A 19314-nucleotide genomic window follows, 5' to 3' on the forward strand; every position below is an offset into this window, starting at 1 on the left:
CGTTACACCCATAAGCCAAGCATTGGGCAAGGGGAAAAATATCTCTATTTAAAATGCATATAAGACACACATGCACACATACACACACACATACATCTCAGTTACGTTCATACGCAAAGACTTGTGCAAAGTTCCCCTCAAACCCCAACCAAAATGATTTCAGAAAATGGGATTGTCTGTCATGTGAATAAACATGTGGATCAGGGAAATGTTTTGCAGGAAAGAAGATTTGAAAAACAAGCTTCTTAGGTCCATGGTAACTATTATTGTAACTGGAGGGTTTTCAAATTTATTGTTCAGTAAAGATACCACCCTGGGCTTCCCCCAAAGTCCATCTTTTTTCAATTCCAGTTTATACTTCTGGAGGGGACCATGATGATTTGCTGGAGACTGCCCAGATATGATCTCATTTCAGGTCAACAAACAGTGACACAGCCAAATTTAAGCTCCTCTCTTCTCTATCTCTATTTTAAAACATGACACAAAATCCTGTGGATGCTAGGAGTCTACACTTCCCTTTTTCCAAAGACAGATTTGGGAAGCTGTACTAGAAGGGGGTGTTAAAACACAGATGAACACAGTGCAAGATGTTCAAAAGGAGCCATTCAAAACAAGCCTTGGTTTCCCAGGTGTCTAGAACTCTATGAGATAGTGTTGAGCTGGAGGGGGCTCAGTGGGGACAGGCTACCATCCCCTTCCTCCAGTCCTGCCTTTCAGAAGAGGGTAGTTCATTCCCTTCAAAGGGGCTGGGATTGGCACTTCACATACCAGTTAGAAGAGATGCTCACTATTCCTATACCACCACCTAGAAAGTCAATGCTTCACCGAGGACACCTTCCTAGTAAAAGGAAACTTAACCAGGACTCTGAAAGTACAGCTACTGAACGTTACAGCGATAGAGGAATACTTAAATATCCAAGCTGAATGTCCTTGGCTAAGTGGAACTTGATTGCAAAATGGGAACTCATCACATTAGCTATTTGGTTTTAAAGCAAGAGTACAAAATCAGAATCAAACACAAGGGCATTCAAATTTCACTGACTGTGCAATGATCTTCATTTTACACTAATGAAGTCATGATATAGATTCTGACCTTTAAAAAAATCAGACAGTTAAAAATACCTACACTGGAAAAGGACTTTCTCTGCACCCTGTGATTTCTCACCCGCAGTCCTTTCCATCTGAGCAGCAAACCCTCCGGAGGAAGAATCTCCTCCCAGCACCTTTCTACTTCTGATGTGAGTTGGACATACGCCTCCTCACTGAGGATCCTGAGATCATCTGGGATATGGGACATTCTCTTACGCAGATTCTTGTGCTCTAAGATTTGGCTTAGAATAATTTGATATGTTCCCCTTCCCTTTGAAAAAGTGTGTTTGGGGGGATGTGTTAAGCCAGGGAGGAGGAATTTCCCCAGGAAATATCACAGCAGACATTCGGAAGTGCTGCACTGTGCTGCCAGCTCCAGAGCAGCACATTTGCGAGGCTTTGTTCTTCAGGCTCCACGGCCCACTTACAGCTGGGAAAATATGGCACCCAAGCAACAGGATCAGGTGACTGTCAGACAACTGTGGGTCACTGTGGGAGGGCCGTATTTGAGGGTGTCATTTTCTGTGAGCAAATTCAAGATGAGCCTGCTCTATCTGAAGCACACAAGCTGGTCCATCTACCAGCTGTAAAGAAGCATATTGATGAGAGAGCTCCTAAGACAACAAGGATTTACCTGCCTTGATCTGCCAGGTCTGGTAACAGACTGAATTCTCCTCTAAGCTGGTCACTTAGCAGCAATTATATTCAATGAAGGATGTGACCTATGAATTTCAAGTTTACAAAATTCCCTGTTCTAAATCTCAAAAACTTTGATATTTCTAGGGAAATATGGAAGTCTATGGTACTCATACATCAGACAATGCTGTATCAAGAATGAAAGCATTTAAGGAGGATCAGGGATATGATATTTATAGAAATATACACTTACTTTCTGGTAACAGTTTCTCAAGACCTAGGAGGGCTCAAAATATATTCATCCCATTCCACTGGAGAAAAGGATAACGTTTACCTACTTCCAACAGCTCATGAGATGAAACTTATGATGGTCCTACAGACCCTCTTGTCTTATTTACTTTCTTCAGAGGCATGGACAGATTAAATGCAAAAAGTCCTAGACCTTGGATAAGAATTCATTTGGGATCCTTGATTTGATGAATCCATCTCCCTTCTGGGCACCAATTTAAAAAAAAATGAATAATAGAACTCTGAATGTTTCCTTTCAAAAGAATGTTAACCTCAATTCAGGTATCTAGTAAACAACCAAACTTGCAAAAGTGAAATACTGCACTTTGTAGGATGTTATATTCCCTAGACACTCCTCAGACAGTGACCACCTTAGGATATCCTCCTAATTCCTGGATGTGCTTTGGGCCTGGTTCAGAAGCACAGTCCTCTTCACTAATATGAGGGTTAGAAACATCTTCAAGGGGAAGAATTCAGAGGACAAATAATGCCTAGAGCTCAAAGATTACTTGCTGCTCTAAGAGAACTTGGTGTTAGAGAAGATCAGTCTTAAGTGCATCTTTTTAGAACTGCAAACTCAATTATTTAAAAAAATAAAGTAAAATTTCAAATCACATTTCACAATAATGTTGGGGATAGTACTAGCATTTTCTACATATACACATGTGCTTCAGTAAGTAATCTGGGTAGTTGAGCATTAGAGCATTAACTCCGGCTGCCACTAGCATCATCTAATTTACGAAGAAGAATCTGCATTAGGTCAAAAGTGGTAAAACTGATTCCCACGGCTATTGGGCCTTTAAGCCAGTTCATGCTCAATCCCTTGTATAAGCCTTGGATGACTCCCTCTTCCCTGACAATGTCCTGCAAGGTGCATATGATGCTATCGTAAGTCTGACCCTTCACTCCTGCTGTCTGCATCCGTCGCCGTACAACATCTAGGGGGTAGGAGGCTGACTGGCCAATGAGACCAGCACATGCACCAAAAATCATTCGCTCAAAGGGATATGGCTGTGATCGTCCACTGTGTTCTAAAAGAAACAAAATGAGGAAAATCAACAAATGCTGCCTACTCAATGCACATCATTTATACTTAATAAATATTCACAAGTCGAATTAGAGAGGAGACAGACATCTAGGAACCAAAATATGGCAGGGTGCAACTCCAGGTCCTGTCATCATCTTGCCAGGGTATGTTTTAATTGTTTCAAAAAGCTCAGCTATAAATGACAGACTCCCATAGGTTAAACAGCTCAGCCTGTACCTGAGCAGGGTTCTGCTCTGTAACAAAGCTTTCGTAGTGTGGTGCAGTGATCTGTATTCACACCAAGGCCCTGATATTCACTACTTGTATGATCTTGGACAAGTCACTCAACCTCCCCATCTGTAAACAAGGAAGTTGGACTAGGGGGCCTCTAAGTTCTGAAAAGGGTCCCTTCTGTTTCTAAATCCACGGTCTTATGACCTCCTTTTCCTCAAAGAGATGCACCATGGCCTATTCCATTTTTTCTGAATTTGGTGTGATAAAATCTTACTGAATGATGTCCCCAAAAACAACAAAAAAGGGATGCTGCAAAATGGGATTTCATGATTTTGAGAGGGCTTTGATTATATAGTTTTGTATGAGTTGAAGGACACCTGGGACGTACTGCTGAAAATTAACTTTGTTGGATTAAAACCCATCTTATCTTATTGAGGGATAGAGCCAAGACAGAGGAATAAAGGCAAGGGTCTGCCTGAGCTCTCCTAAATTCCCCTCCAAACAACATTAAAATAATGCCTCAAAATGAAGTCTGAAGCAGCAGAACAAAAGGACAGGGTAAAACAATTTTCCAGGCTAAGACAACTTAGAGCTGGCAGCTAAGATCTACCTCACTGGGGTGAGAGTGAAGCACAGTCCAGCACAGGCTGTCCTAGCAAGCCAGCAGCAGTGGCTTCCAGAGCTCTTAGCCCACAGACAGTAAAAGGTTCAGACAACTGGTCAGAAGGAGGATACCCTTTGCTGGAACTGGGAGCAGGATTCTGTTGCATTGCCTATATGTAGTTCTGGGTCACAGTCCCAGGGTGAGGAGGAACACCAGCAGAAGCAAGTACCCTGGATACAGTTCCAGGGCAGGAAAGAATATTTATGGTAACTCACAGAACAGAGCATAGGCCAGGAGAACAGTGACCAAACCTCTCACTAGTCATAACACCTTGGAAGAACTGAAAAACTACAGACCCACAGAGCTAGCTCTGAAAACAGTAGCACGAAAAATTTGAAGCTTAGGAAAGTGCCCTTCCCATCCTAGGAACAAAGCCCAACATTAACATAAAGGTAAAAGACAAAAAATAGGCTGAAAAATGAGCAAACAACAAAAAAAGAAACTAATCATAAAAAGTTACTACGGTGAAGATCAAAACATAAACTCATTAGATAACAATGTCAAAACAGCTACAGGCAGAGCTTCAAAGAAAAAAGTGAACTGGTCTTTGGCCCCAAGGGAATTTCCAAAAGAGTTCAAAATGTATTTTAAAAATCAAATAAGTGAAGTAGGAAAAAAAATCAGGAAAAGAAATGAGAGTGATGCAAGAAAATAATGAAAAAACAGTGAACAGTTTGGTAGAAAAGGCACAAAAATAATGAAAAAAAAAACCTTTTTTTAAAAAACAAATAGAATAGGTAAAATGGTAAAAGAAGCACAAAAATCCACTGAAGGGAAGAACTTAAAAAGTACAAGTGACCAAATGGAAGAAGAGGTAGAAAAGCTCACTGAAGAATATAATTCCTTAAAAATCAGAATTGAGCAAGTGGTGGCTAAGCACTCCATGAGACATCAAGAAACAATAAAACAAAATCAAAAGAATGAAAGAAAGGAGAAAATGTGAATTATCTCATTGGAAAAAACAACTGACCTGGAAAATAGATTAAGAAGAGAGAATTTAAGAATTATTGGACTATCTGAAAGTCATGATCAAATAAGAATGCCTAGACATAATATTTCAAGCAATTATCAAGGAAAACTGCCTATCCTAGACCTAGAACCTGAAGGTAAAAAATAAAATTGAAAGAATACACTTGTGCCCAACTGAAAGATCCCAAAATGAAAATTCCCAGGAACATTATGGCCAAATTCCAAAGTTCTCAGGTCAAGGAGAAAATATTGCAAGCAGTCAGAAAGAAACAATTCAAGCATCATGTTGCTACAGTCAGGATCACACAAGATTCAGCAGCTTCTACATTAAAGGAGTGAAGGGCTCAGAATATGATATCCCAGGGGGCAAAGAAGATAGCATGACAAGGAAGAATCACCCAGCAAACCTGAAAATAATCCATCAGGGGAAAATTAGACAGTCAATGAAACAGAGGACTTTTAAGCACTCCTGATGAAAGACCAAAGATGAATAGAAAATTTGACTTTCAAATACAAGAATCAAGAGAAGCATAAAAAGGAAAACAGGAAAGAGAAATCATAAGAGAGTCAATAAGGTTGAACTGTTCACATTCCTACAAAGGAAGATGATACCTATAAGAATTTTATCATCATTAGGGCAGCTAGAAGGAGTATACATAGAGGGCATGGGCGTGAGTTGATTATGATGGGAAGACTATCTAAAAAGAAAATTAAGAGATGAAAAAGAGGGATGCACTGGGAGGAGGGGAAAGGGAGAGGTAAAATCGGGTAAATTATCTTACAGAAAAGAGTCACAAAAGAGCCTTTCATTTGAGAGGAAGATGGAGGGTGGGGGATGGACAACTTTTAAACCTTACTTTCACTATAAGTGGCTCAAAGAGGGAATAACATATTTACTCAGTTGAGTATAGAAATCTACTGTACCCTACAGGGAAGTAGCAGGGGAGAGGAAATTTTAAAAAAGGGAAGGAAGCTATTAGAAAGGAGGGTAGGCTGGGAGACATGGTAGTCAGAAGCAAAACACTTTTGAGGAGGAACAGAGTGAAAGGAGAGAGAGAGAGAGAGAGAGAGAGAGAGAGAGAGAGAGAGAGAGAGAGAGAGAGAGAGAGAAAGGGAGAGAGATGGAGAGAGATGGAGAGAGAGAGATGGAGAGAGAGAGGAAAGAGAGAGAGAGAGAGAGAGAGAGAGAGAGAAAGAGAGAGAGAGAGAGAGAGAGAGAGAGAGAAGAAGAAGAAGAAGAAGAAGAAGAAGAAGAAGAAGATGAAGAATAAACTGGGGAAAAAAGTAGGATAGAGGGAAATACAGAGTTAATAATCATGACTGAATGTGAATGGGATGAACTCATCTATAAAATGGAAGCAGATAGCAGAGTAGATTACCATGATTTAGACATAAAGAGTCTAATTAGGGGATCTTGGAATAGTTTACCTGTTAAATCTATGGATAAGGGAAGAGTTTATGAACAAAAAAAAAGATAAAGAGCATTACAGGATATAAAATGGATAATTCTAATAACATTAAATTAAAAAGGTTTTGTTCAAACAAAACCAGTGCAGCCAAGATTAGAAGAAAAGCAAAAAATTGGAAAAAAAAAGGTTTCTCTGATTAAAGACCTAATTTCTCAAATATATACAAAAATGAATCAAATTCATAAGAATATGAGTCATTCCCCAATTGATAAATAGTCAAAGGACATGAACAGGCAGTTTCAGAAAAAAAAAATCAAAGCTATCTGTAGTCATATGAAAAAAATGTTCTAAATCACTACTGATGCAAATTAAAACAACTCTGAGGTACCACCTCACATTAGACTGGCTAATTTGACAGAAGAAGAAAATGAGAAATGTGAGAAGGGAAGTGGGAAAATCGGGACATTAATGCACTGTTGGTGGAGTTGTGAATTGGTCCCACCATTCTGGAGGGCAATTTGGAACTATGCCCAAAGGGCTATAAAAATATGTATATCCTTTGACCCATCAATACCACTACTAGGTATGTATCCCCCAAGAGATTTTTAAAAAAAGAAAAAGGACCTATATGTACAAAATATTTATAGTAACTCCTTTTGTGGGGGCAAAAAACTGGAAATTGAGAGGATGCTGATCAGTTGGGGAATGGCTGAACAAGTTGTAGTACATGATTGCAATGGAATACTATTGGGCTATAAGAAATGATAAGCAGGATGCTTTCAGAAAAACTTGGAAAGACTTATATGACCTGATGCAAAGTGAAGTGAGAAGAACCAGGAGAACACTACACAAAAACAGCAATATTGTATGATCGTCAAATGTAAACAACTTAGCTATTTTGACCAATACAATGATCTAAGACAATTCCAAAAGATTCATGATGAAAAAAGAGAAAGAACTGATGGAGTCTAAAATACAGAGTGAAGCCTAATTTTGAAAATTTCCTTTATTTTTTTTGCTTTTTTTTCTGGTCTCTGTTTTCTTTTACAACATGGCTAATATGGAAATATGTTTTGTATGACCGCACATATATAACCTATATAAAATTGCTTATCTTCTCAATGAAGAGGGAAGAGAGGGAGGGGAAGGAGAGAATTTGAAACTCAAAATTTAAAAAATGAATGTAAAATTGTTTCTACATATAATTGGACAAAATAAAATATTAAAATATTTTTAAGACTACACATCACATTGAATAGGAACAAAGAAGCATATAAAAAAGGTATCTTTGGGGGAAAAGTGCTATTCCAGGTCTGGAAAAAAGCTCTCCAAATTTCAAATTTAGTCCTGACATATCATTTGAAGTGGGCATCAAATCAATGGTGAATACTTCTGTTTTTTAAAACAAAACAAATCCACTCCCTATTCAGAGTTTAGTGCTTTTCTTTCACCACCCCTCTTGCCACCAGAAGAAATATTCCTACACCATCTTCCCAAGGCCCTCCTTACCACGGTGAAATTTCTTTAGTGTTTCATAGGTGAAGAAACTCAGCCCAGCATAAGGAATGACTCCAAGGATCGTTGGCATAAAGCCCCTGTACAAAGTTTTTAGACCTTCTTCACGGGACATCCGGACAAAGACATGAAAGATGTTACTGTACCTGTCAAACAATAAAACCAGGCCTCATCAGTATCCTATATTTTCAGAAATCTTAATAATGGCCTTCACAGGTCACCTACTCAATTATCAGAGTCACCAGGATAGAGTAAAAAGAGTACTGGATTTGAAATCCTAAGACCAGGGTTTAAGGGATCATAGATTAGCCAGTGCAAAATGGAGATAATCATATTTGCACTAGCTACTTCATAAAACATTCGGCAAAGTGCAAAATGATAGCACTTTAACTTAATTACAACTCATATTTCTATAACAATAAGATTCAGACAATGCACTACTCTCAGTAACTAAGGTCACTAACTGCTTCCACCAAAATGTGTTAGGTAAAACAACATTATAAGAAGCAGTCAGTTCCATAGGAACAACATTACAAACAAAAAACAGGTTCCTGAGTGGAAACCATTCAGACTATACATACTTTAGAAATAGGTCTTTACAAATACCTGAAAAAGAAAGTACTAAACTCCTAGACTGCTCTGAGCAGAATCAAGAAAACCAAAGGAAAGAAGGATGCTGAGACGACTGCTGCCACCAATACCAAGGTCAGCAAGAATAAGAGATGGCTGTGCTTTAGGAGAACATTTTGAGTTGTATGAATCCAATCCTCACTTTATCTTGGTTGGAAGGAAACTGGGCAGCCAGGAGCACTGGGCTGCAGAAGTAATTACCCGAGCCAAAGGGAAAGGCAGCATCCTTCATGCCAGGCAGTGGGGGAAGGCCCACCATGGTGCTTGACTTCCGGGATGGATGCACTAGGAGAGACATGAGCACAGCCCTCTGACCCTATCAAGATGTGCCCTCATGTTCTAAGTATAAAGAAACATTCCACCACGTCCTAGAAACCGTACAACCTTTTTTTTTTTTTTTTGGAAATTGACCTTTAATTTGTGTCTCAGGCAGATGAATTTTGTGACAGAGGGATTTTGTGACATTATGATGTGGTCTGCTTAAATATCTAAACATTAACCCGGCTTTTTGCTTAACAAAAGTAGACCACTGTGCAGACCTTTCCCTCCTAGGCTCTGTGCCCCACCTGCCCCCACAGCTTGAGTGAATTCAGTGCATGGGCCAGAGTGGCTTCAGGATGACCCCCTGGTACAGGGCTACACTGGTGATGCTGCCTGCTAGGAGCCAGAGCAGAACCTGGGCCACTGTGAGAAGTCAAGTCAATGTAATGTGAATTTACATAAAGCAAGAACTGTATGGTGAAAAGGTGTTGGCTGAAAGTATGTCATGTGAACTATACCCAAGTATTAGAATAAAACTTTAACATATGGGACTAATGAAGCAAAATATTTTGTATGAGAGCTTCCTGTCTCTGACTCGGGATTATACTTAAGGTTTTATTCATGCCCAGTGTGCCAACCAACACGAAAAAGCAATTATTGCCTTTCTCATTTTCTTCTACCACTTGTTGTACCCTATGCCAAGCCTGTTCATCATGCCACTATATGTGAGGAGCTTTGGGAAAGAGATCTTCCAACTAACTTAGTTTGGAATGAGGAGCTGATATTCATGATCCAAAGGGTCATTCAGACCCAGGAAATCCAACTCAGATCTGAGGCTCTGTGGCCTGGAGAGAAAGAAGATGATTGAAGCCAGTCTTGAACACCTGGGTTCAGATCCTACCTCGGGTTTTCACTAGCCGTGTGAGCATGGGAACACCATTGTCCTTCTGAGTCTCAGTTTCCTTCTCTGTAAATAGGGGGTGAAAATTGCTGGAGTACCTATCTAAAAGATTTCTGTTAGATTCAAATAAAAACTTATGTAAAGTGCTTTGTAACTCTGAAAGTGATCCTACATAAATGTTAGTTATAATCATGTATGTCTTCACTCACATTTCCTTTGGTGTAACAGCCATCCGGGCTCTCACCAAATCCAGCGGGTAGGTGATAGATGCAGCAGTCATACCAGCCAACGCACCAGCAACAAGCCTTGGCCAAGGTGGCAAAGCGCTGAAGTGAAGTGAGGGAGACAAACAAGAGGGGAGTATAAGGAGCCATGAGTCACCTTGATAACGTTAAAGTCTAGAACTTGAGCTATTCTGTGCATGACAATCTCTTGGCACTGATGGTGGTAAGAGCTGGCCCTGCCTGGATCTTGTGGGGTTGAGAATAACAGAAAGTATACTCGAATGAGCATTGTAATTAAACTGTGAGTGGGCTACTTATTGCCTGTGTGAGCTGAGGGCAAGGCACTTAATCTGAGTCTCAGGGTCCTCATCTGAAAAATGGGGGAGGTGGATGAGATGATCTCTGCAGTCCCTTTCAGACTCTATATACCCAGGTAACTGCTTCTGCTCTGAAGTCACACCCACTGCTGAGACCACTCTTTAGGTCTGTACCTTTCAGAGACTGATCTGTCACCTGGACTCTTTCCTTAACAGCAACAGTATTAGGTACTAGGTGATGAAGGCCCACTGCCTCTTCCTGTTCATCCTCTGGTTTTGCTTTTCCCCTTCCCACACCCACAACAAAAAGGCATAACAATGTCTCCACTGGTCAGTTCAACAATGAACCTTTGAATCAGGCTGGGAAGAGCAGTACTGAAGACATCAGATGACCTAATCCCACTGCCCTGCCTGTACAAGCTCACATCTCTGTGGAGCAGTTCCAGGTCTATGTACACTGGGGATGACACTGCCAAAAACTCAGGCTGCTACCCTCCTAAGCTAGCCACCCCATTTCTGGGGCCCTTTCTGCCTTACTTGCCCTCGAAGCCATAGTAACGGCCCAGCATCCTTTTGTATTCCTCGTGGGCACTAAACTGGATGGCAGCATAGGGGATCACCCGGACCATGGTGGCAGAGTTGCCTCTCCACAAGCTGAAGAAGCCTTCATTGAGGTAGGTGAAGTAGATGAGCTTAAAGGCTTCCTATATACAAGAGGAAACAAGAACAGTAGGTTAAGGGATTGGTAGAAAAAGCACCAGGTCTTGCTTTGCTTTTTGCTTGCTTTGCCTTTCAAACATTTCACTTGGGGTAGAGCAAGTCCCTGCAGGGTGGGATTCCTGGGCTGAAAACCTGAACAAACCGGAAGACATTAGCCATTTACACTCTTCCCTTAAGGCCCTAGCACTCTGGAATGTAGGCTGGCTTGCACATACTCAGACACGCAAAGAAAACCAGAGCTGCAAAGAGATTCCCAAGAACCACACCCTTGAAAGCTCTAGACCATCATCTCTGTCCGAGCAGTGGTGGTACCAGCCACACCATGCAAGGTGGCCATGTCAAATCACTGGGTGGCAAAGACATCCCTATACCTTAGGCTTAGGTCCCAGATCAATCCCTGAGATTTGGTTTGGGAAGGAGGAATAAAGGGAAAATTGCATCTTTCAAAGATTTTTCTTTCCTGTAACATTTTATTAGAACACATTCTGCAAATAAAATGCAAGCATGATAGCTGTTAACCACCCCAAAGAGGAAGACTTTGAGGGGGCTGGTAAGCAAATCCTTTAGGTCAGCGTGGGTTACGCACTTTGCCTCACCTTGGCAGAAAATCTTTTTGAAGACACTGGAAAAAACACAAGAATAAGAGACTGTTAGGACTCGCAGGACTTGTCAGGAGCAAGATCGAAGTTCCATGTAACACCAACACAGATCATTTCTGTCAATGATTGAATTAAAGTCTGAAAAATGTGCAGCTATTATTGATGAACTGTAAGTAAAGGACTAAACCTTTGGCTCTGGAATCAGAATTTTACTTGACATTCTTAAAACCAAAAAACTAAGTGATACTCTAAATGATAAAAATTCCCATTAGAAATGAGGGTCCTCCCCTCCTGTTCTTCATCCTTCTGGAATTTTCCCTTTCTAGGGTGTCCTCACAAGACACACTGTTTCCTGAAGGACAAAGGCTCCAAATCAAAAGATGGGCAGTGATTCACACACCTTAAAGGGCCATTACCTGTTGAAAAGCAGGGCTGACTTGGGGAGAGAATGTCCTTTCTGTCCAGGCTTCAGCCAAGCCCTCCCTCCTCCTCTCCACAGCTCCCCATTCTTTCCTTTTTTAGGCAACAGAGAAGCCACATGGGGCTGGAACCCCACATGGCACTCCTCATATCTCTACATTATCCCTGGTGGCTCAGCAGCCCTGGGAATATGGCCTTCCCCAAACCTGGGAGACCCTTAAGAGGTCTGGTCCTGAGACAGGGCCCTTAGTTCCTCTTCCCAGTAAAGAAGTATCTTGTACTTTTCTCAACCTTCTCTTTGCCCAGGCCAACTTAGTTCAATGGACAATCACTGCATTGATTTGAGTGCCTATATATGCTCAACAATATGAAGGATACAAAAGAAATACAAGATACTATTCCTGCCCCCAAGGAGCTTACAATCTGGTCAGAGAGATAAAATACATACCCTGAAACAGTAACACTGTGAGTGAGCCAAAGTGAGTAGGAAAAATGGTGGGTGCTAAGAGTCTATAAACTGAAGGGGAATCCCTTTATTCAAAGCAACTGAAGAAACAGTCAGAGAGAAATAAAAAAGAAAAGTCTCTTAGAAGAGACTAATTCTGGAGCCACCAGGAAAGTTTCATGCTGAAGGGGAATCCTTGATCTCCACTGAAGGATCAACAATACTTATTATTCTGAGGTACCCTGGATTGAGCCTGCTTAAATGACAAGAAGTGACAAGGCCCCAGGGCAAAGCAATAAGACAGAAAGCTCTAAGTAAAAACTACTTATTCATAAGCTAAATTATATTTTACCATGAAACTATAAGGAGGCAGCTAGGCACCTCAGTGGATAAAGGAGTGGGACTGGAACCTGGAAGACCTGAGTTCAAATTCAGCCTCAGACATTACTAGTTGTGTGGCCCTGGGCAAGTCATTTAACCTGTTTGCCCTAATCCACTGCAAAGGAAATGGTAAACCAATCCAGTATCTTTGCCAAGAAAATCCTTGATAGTATGGTCAATCCACAGAGTCATGAAGAGTTGGACACTGAACAACATGAAGTCATAAAGGGTTTTAATGACCTAAGTTGGGCCCTTCCTTGTGGAGAGTTTTGAAAATACAACGCCAGCATATGCTAGTGCTAGGATTATGCCAGTTGAAGGCACACAGAACCCCAGGCAAATCGCACTTAAATGGTTCTCATGATCATCAGTCCTTATATTTCTATTAAAAAGAAGTGTAGTCTTAAAGGAAAGGTTATAAAGGTTTGCTGATTGAAAAGATCAAGCTTGGCCCAAGGGTGTGTGTGTTTTGAAAATAAGGCGAGACTTTTATGGCAGTGATTGTAAAACATTAAAAAATAATAATAATAAAATAAAATTTTTTTTAAAAAAGAAAAAAAAAGAAAAAAGGCGTGACATTTCTAACTCTTCTGCTTTAGGGACTGGGAAGAACAGGCTGATGTTATTCGTGTGTGATCAGGACATTTTCAGCATGAGTTGGTCCTTTCAAGCACCTTCTCTGGGTTCTGTCCAGGCATCAAGGGAGAGGACTTAGTTATGAAAAGCACCAGCCTCTCCTCCGAGCTTAGACACAGAAGTGGCTCAATCGCTGTAGTTTTCTACAGAATGGAACAGTGAGTACAACAATCTTAGCAGTGATAAAGGATCTTAGATTTCACTCGGTTCAGTCCATGGCCTCTTAACTTTTCTAATGGACAGGCTGCATTTGCCTTTCATTCAAGTATATCTAGGAATGATAGGCCTTCTTTAAAGAGGGACTGCTTAAATCTTAAGGGAACCACAATAATAACAACAGTAACTAACATTTATATAGCACTTACTCTGGACCAGGCATTGTGTTAAGCTCTTTAAAATTATTATCTCTGATCCTCACAACAACACTGAGAGACAGGTACTATAATTATCCTCATTTTACAGATAAAGAAACTGAGGCAAACAGGCTTAAGTTACTTGCCCAGTGTCACACAGCTAGTAAGTGTCTGAAGCCAGATCTGAACTCAGGTTTTCCTGACTCCAGGCCTAGCGCTCTATATATCTCCACTTAGAAATTCTTTAAGATGAAAAATGCTATAAAAGCAAATATTACGCAAAAGATTACCTTACGCCCCTAAACTAGCTTAACAACGAAAAGTATTCCACGCATTGCATAGCCAAATGTTTGAACAGAGAGGGCTACTGGTTAGTGATGGGAGACAATGATAATTATTAACACAGAAAAAAGGTATGATAATTAAAAACAAACCTGTTCCCTTAAAGAAATAAGGGATTCTGTGAAGCACTGAAACCAAATGGCAGGGCAATATTGTATGGTGGAAGCAGTCCCAAGTTCCACCAATAATTAGCTACAGGAACTTTGGTAAATCACTAAACTGTTCTGTGCTTTGGTTTTCTGATCTGTAAAATGAAGGAAATGGACTAGACCAGTGGTATCAAACTGCACAAAGGCTTAGAAAACCTCAAATGAACATTATTTATGTCATACTGTACTTTTATTTTTTTTGTTAAATATTTCCAGTTATATCTGGATCTGGTTTGGGCTGCACCAGGGAGTTCAGCAGGACCTTATTTGACACCTCTGGCCCAGAGAAAGTTCCTAAAGGAAGTTCCAGTTCTAAAGTTCTCTATGTCCCATCTTTTAAGGTTCTTCCTGCTCTGGCCATTATATGATTTCTATTCTTGGGCCCTTTCCAGCTTTACTAAGTTTTCTGAACTTAATTAAACATTGATTTGGTGATTTGAGCAGCTTCCACTGAACAACATGGACCCTAAACATACTGGGCTTCAGTTTCACTGATTATAAAATATCAACAGAGAGGACTCAGATATGAATAACAAGAAAGTGTCGATGAAATGCATGGTACTGTGGGACTGAAGCATGCTTTCAATTGGTCAGCTATGTGTAGGCCTAGCTTCCTAAGCCTCTGACTACCGACCTATCAACCTAGACAGGACTTTGCTCATTATGCTCTTGATAGCTATCTTCCAGTACCTGAAGGGCTGTCAAGTGCAGGAGATATTAGACATGTTCTGTCTCTGGAGATACAAATACAAAGGATGAAAGATCCCCTTACTTGCAATGAGTTTACATTCTAATGTTTGCCACTGCTCACTGCTCTGAGAGCAGAACCAGCAACTATGGGAAAGTTTCACAGAGGCAGAAAAAAAAAACTTCCCAACAATTCGAACTGGACAAAAGTGCAATGAGCATCCTTTGAGAGCTGGTGGGCTCTCCCTCTTTGGAAGTCTTTAAGGAGACAGCGGATGATCACTTGACGGGATTTTATAGCAGGGATTTCTTTAACATGAGGCTCAGACTCTATGGCCACTGAGGTGCCTTGCAATTCTTAAATTCTGACCAAAAGAAGTCCTTTCTGAGGTAATAAGGAAGATGGAGTGGCAGAGGAGTGGGCAGGGAAGGCACTGATGAAAAGGAAAAGAGGCAGCATGATAAACTACAAAAGGTACCGACTGGTCTGGGAATTAGAGGGTCTGATTTTAAATTCTGATCTGGTCACTGATTACCTGTGTAACCCCATAGCAAGTCAGTCATTTGCCATTTCTGAGCCTCAGTTTTCTCACTCATAAAATGTGTATGGTCATACCTGGGTAACTTACCTCATGTTTTAAGCATCAAATGATAGGAGTAAAATGGTATTATGACTTTGGCTACTATCATTGTGATGTACAATGTAACTGAAAGAAGTCAATAATTAATCAAAAAGCATTTAATTTCTTACTACATATCAGGTCAGGGAGGATGCTAACTTTAGAAGGAAAGGGAAACCTAGAGTTAGGTTCAAGCCTAGCTGTGGAAGGAGGACATAAAACTCAACATTCAAACTGTGTAAGCCACAGAGTACATAAACAAATAAATGACAGTCCTGGGCTTTTCTAGGAGACAACATTTTCCTAGGGGAGAAGAATACAGGGGTAAATGTAAGATGGAGCATGATGGGGGAGGGGGAAGTAAAAGACAGATAGTGCTGCAGAGAAATGTAGGGGAGATGGCACTTTTCCAATGGCAGACTTCATGGAAAAAATGAGCTGAACCCTGAGGTAAGAAAAAGACTGTACATTCAAGACATAGAGGATGATTTGTGTGAAAGTAGATAAGAGACAGGAGGTATACTGAACTAGAAGAAGAAGTAATAGCTCTCCAGTTTCACCAGAACTAAGAGAAGCTGAAACGGAATAATGTGAAATAAAGTTTTAAAAATGGGTTGAAACCAAAATGTGAAATCTTAAATGCCAGACAAAAGAGTGTGTGTTAAAAGCAATAGGGGACTATTGATGATTCTTGAGTAGGGGAACAATGTAGTCAGAATTATGGCCTATAAAGACTACTTTGGCAGGAGCCATGTGAAGGGGCAGACAAATTAGAAGCCTAGTTCCACAGTCTAGGGGAAAGGTGACAAAACCAAGCAGTAGGATTTTGGCAGTGTGAAGGATATATTGTGGGAAATGACTGACTTACACACTTTATGTATCATCAATTTATAAAACTTATAAAGCAGCTGTAGCAGAAAGCAGGAGTGCTGACATTTATTAACCACTCATACAGACTGTGCTTACGTGACAACGATGTCATGACACAGAATCATAGACTCTTTAGAGTTGGACAAGGAACTTGGGGATCACTGAGTCTAGTCCCACCTGAAACACAACGTCCTTCTCTAGAATCCCTTAATGCCGTGACAAGATCTGCAGTGACAAAGAGCTCAAGTCCTCCTCAGGGAGGTGTTTCAATTGTTGGACAGTTTACATTATGAAGTATTACTATTAGTATTACATTACATTTCAGTAAGAAATGCCTCCTTGTAACTTCAGCTGACAGCTCTATTCTGCCCCCTGGTGTCAAGCAGAAAAAGTCACATCTTTCTTCAATCTGACAGCCCTTCAACTAGCTGAAGAACAGTAAGTCAGTTGTCCCTTAAGTCTCCACCCACTTTTAATACCAGAAAAACCTAATCTTAGATCTATAAAATCTACAAGAGGTTTTTTTCAAAATAGCAGAATTCTGCCCTCAACTTCCTGATTACCTGTTGCTTTTCTCCTGAACACTGTTTCTATGCACAATTAGGCAGCTTTCTAATTCAAATCAATTGAATATGATTAGTTCCAAACAAATCACACATAATTCTTCAGAAAGCTGATAAAGAGATATACATAAACCATTTCCTCCTGCCAAAAACTACAGCCTAGTTGCAGGAGGCTGGGTCCACTCCTTGACAGGGTTTACGATCAAACTAGCTTAGTTTTAGAAATCTTGTCCAAGTATACTGATCTTTTGGAACCTTGATTTATTATGTTTTTATTTTATTTTGTGTTTTTAATTTCTATTCTTCCTTTGTAAACTGATTCCTTGCAATATTCAACTATGGTTTCTAACTTAGAAGGAAGACACAGGAAAATGTCATCCTAGGAGACATTAAAGGTTGTAGCAAAAACCTAAGTAAAGAAAGAGGGGGCAGAAATATCCTTAGGCTGATAAGAGTGTGAGAAGCAAAGAAAGAGACAGGGGACTAGCCCCCTGGCAGCAAAGAAATTTGCTGTGGTCCCTCAAATTCCATCACAGATAATCTTTCGTCTAAGTAGACCGTTAGGGTAAGTTGGAATCGGGATAGAGGAGAGGGCCAGATCAGATGCTAGTTAACCAGAAACTTTGTTGTCAGTCTTTTGGGCCAGACAGAGGCTAAGTCAGGATAAGACTCTTTTTGTTTTAAAACAACAATTATGTGCTCTGCAAAGGTAATTTTGCCTTTTCCTCTTTAATTTCAGCAAAGTTTTGAAAATGAACTTGTCTTTTGGTGAGCTAAGGAAATAAAAAGGGGCATGTGTAGCATGCATGAGGCAAAATCTGGTGGGCATATCAGATAGATTTTAAAAGGCTGTACTGAAATACTCTTTCAAGTACAAGGAAGGAAAGATCAAGTAAGCTAGTAGTAGAAAAGGAAATGCCAAAACTCTTAATAGAACAGAATCCCAAAGAATGAAATTTGATAAAAACTGTTTTGCACGAGGGCCTCTCTCACTCCAGCAACATAATAAAAGAAAACAAAGACAAAAATTGAAGTGGTATTTGTCCATCCGAACTATCATTTCTTCCTAGAAAACTGTAACTCTCAGGTAATCATCATTAAATCCTTCTGTTAAGAACTATTTAGGAATATTTAGATGTTAACCATCCGTCTCTCTAAGTGAGAACTAGAGCTAGAGGGAGGATTAGGAAAAACACCATTTCTAAGAAGGAAACACACTCAAGAAGGAAATGTTACCCATTTTCTCTTAGATCTAGCTCCCTTTAGGGACAGAGACAGGACAGAAAAGTGGGGAGGAGGGAAGAGTTGTCTCTTCTTCCTAGAGAGGTCATCTAGTAAGTCCACTCAGACGCTGAAGGGGAATTTTCTCTACAATATTCCTCACATATTTATTTTCCCTCTCTCAGAATATATCTGGTAAGAGGGAACCAACTACTTCCTAAAAACACGCACTCCATTTTCCTAATTCTGACTGTTCATCTTCCCTGACAGCAAGGTGAAATCTGGGTGCAACTTCCTTCTAGACTAATTCCTCTTCCATATAACAGCCATTTAAATACTTGAAGTCAGGGATCACATTCTCCCTACATTTTTTCATCTTTAAGTTAAATGTTGTCACTATACTATGGGCTGAGAGCATTTTTACCTTGAAAGATGATTTTGGTTCTGTCCAGAGGAGCTACTGCAGTTTTAGCAAGAGCTCCTGCCAATGCCCCGGATAACAGGGAGTTGAGAACTTTTCTTTTATCCTCCTACAACAAAACCAAAAAAGACAAACACTGAACAATCAGTAACAAAGGAAGTTTATTTTGCCATGATCAAATGAAATTATCCAGTAAGTTGAAATGCAAAACAGTTGTTTTCAAATAACCATGTGAAAATCAGTTGAGTTCCACCAATTTGTTTCAACCACAGCCTCAGTAACTGTATACCTTTAGTTAAATCACTCCTCTTCTCTAGCCCTCAGTTTCTTTATCTGTAAAATGAGCAGGTTAGACCAGTTCAGGGGGTCCTAACCTGAGTCTGTGGATAGATTTCAGGGGGTCCATGAGTTTGGATAGGAAAAAATTATAACCTAATTTCAAAATGACTGTTTCCCTTTTTAATCCTATGTATTTTATGCATTTAAAAATAGTATTCTGAGGAGTCCATAGGTTTCAGACACAAAAAAGACTACACTAGATGGTTTCTAAAGACATTAAACTTAGCTTCTATAACTTCCATTGGTTCTGTACTAATTAAAGCCAGGTGAAATTAAATTCAAGTCTTTCTGTGCAAAGTTAACTACCTCAATTATTCTAATCAGAAGGAAGACAACGTCTGGCAAGACCTTGCAAGGCAGGGGTGACTACGCATGTGAGGTACA

General features: G+C 40.2%; 1 protein-coding gene across 2 annotated transcripts in view; it reads right to left on the minus strand.

Moving 5' to 3' along the window:
- Positions 1–273: 273 nt before the first annotated feature.
- The window catches only part of SLC25A42 (solute carrier family 25 member 42), a 65971-nt gene continuing 46930 nt past the window's right edge, over positions 274–19314 (minus strand). For both annotated transcript variants that reach the window (XM_072601571.1, XM_072601572.1), the window contains exons 3-8: positions 18595–18700; positions 11481–11506; positions 10702–10868; positions 9833–9949; positions 7826–7977; positions 274–3044 (exon numbers count right to left, since the gene is read on the minus strand). In XM_072601571.1, coding sequence (XP_072457672.1) covers positions 2719–3044; positions 7826–7977; positions 9833–9949; positions 10702–10868; positions 11481–11506; positions 18595–18700 — 894 coding nt within the window. In that variant the 3' untranslated portion in view covers positions 274–2718. The remainder of the gene's footprint in view (positions 3045–7825; positions 7978–9832; positions 9950–10701; positions 10869–11480; positions 11507–18594; positions 18701–19314) is intronic.

This window comes from Notamacropus eugenii, chromosome 4 (genome assembly GCF_028372415.1).
Source record: "Notamacropus eugenii isolate mMacEug1 chromosome 4, mMacEug1.pri_v2, whole genome shotgun sequence".
Classification (NCBI taxonomy): Eukaryota; Metazoa; Chordata; class Mammalia; order Diprotodontia; family Macropodidae; genus Notamacropus; species Notamacropus eugenii.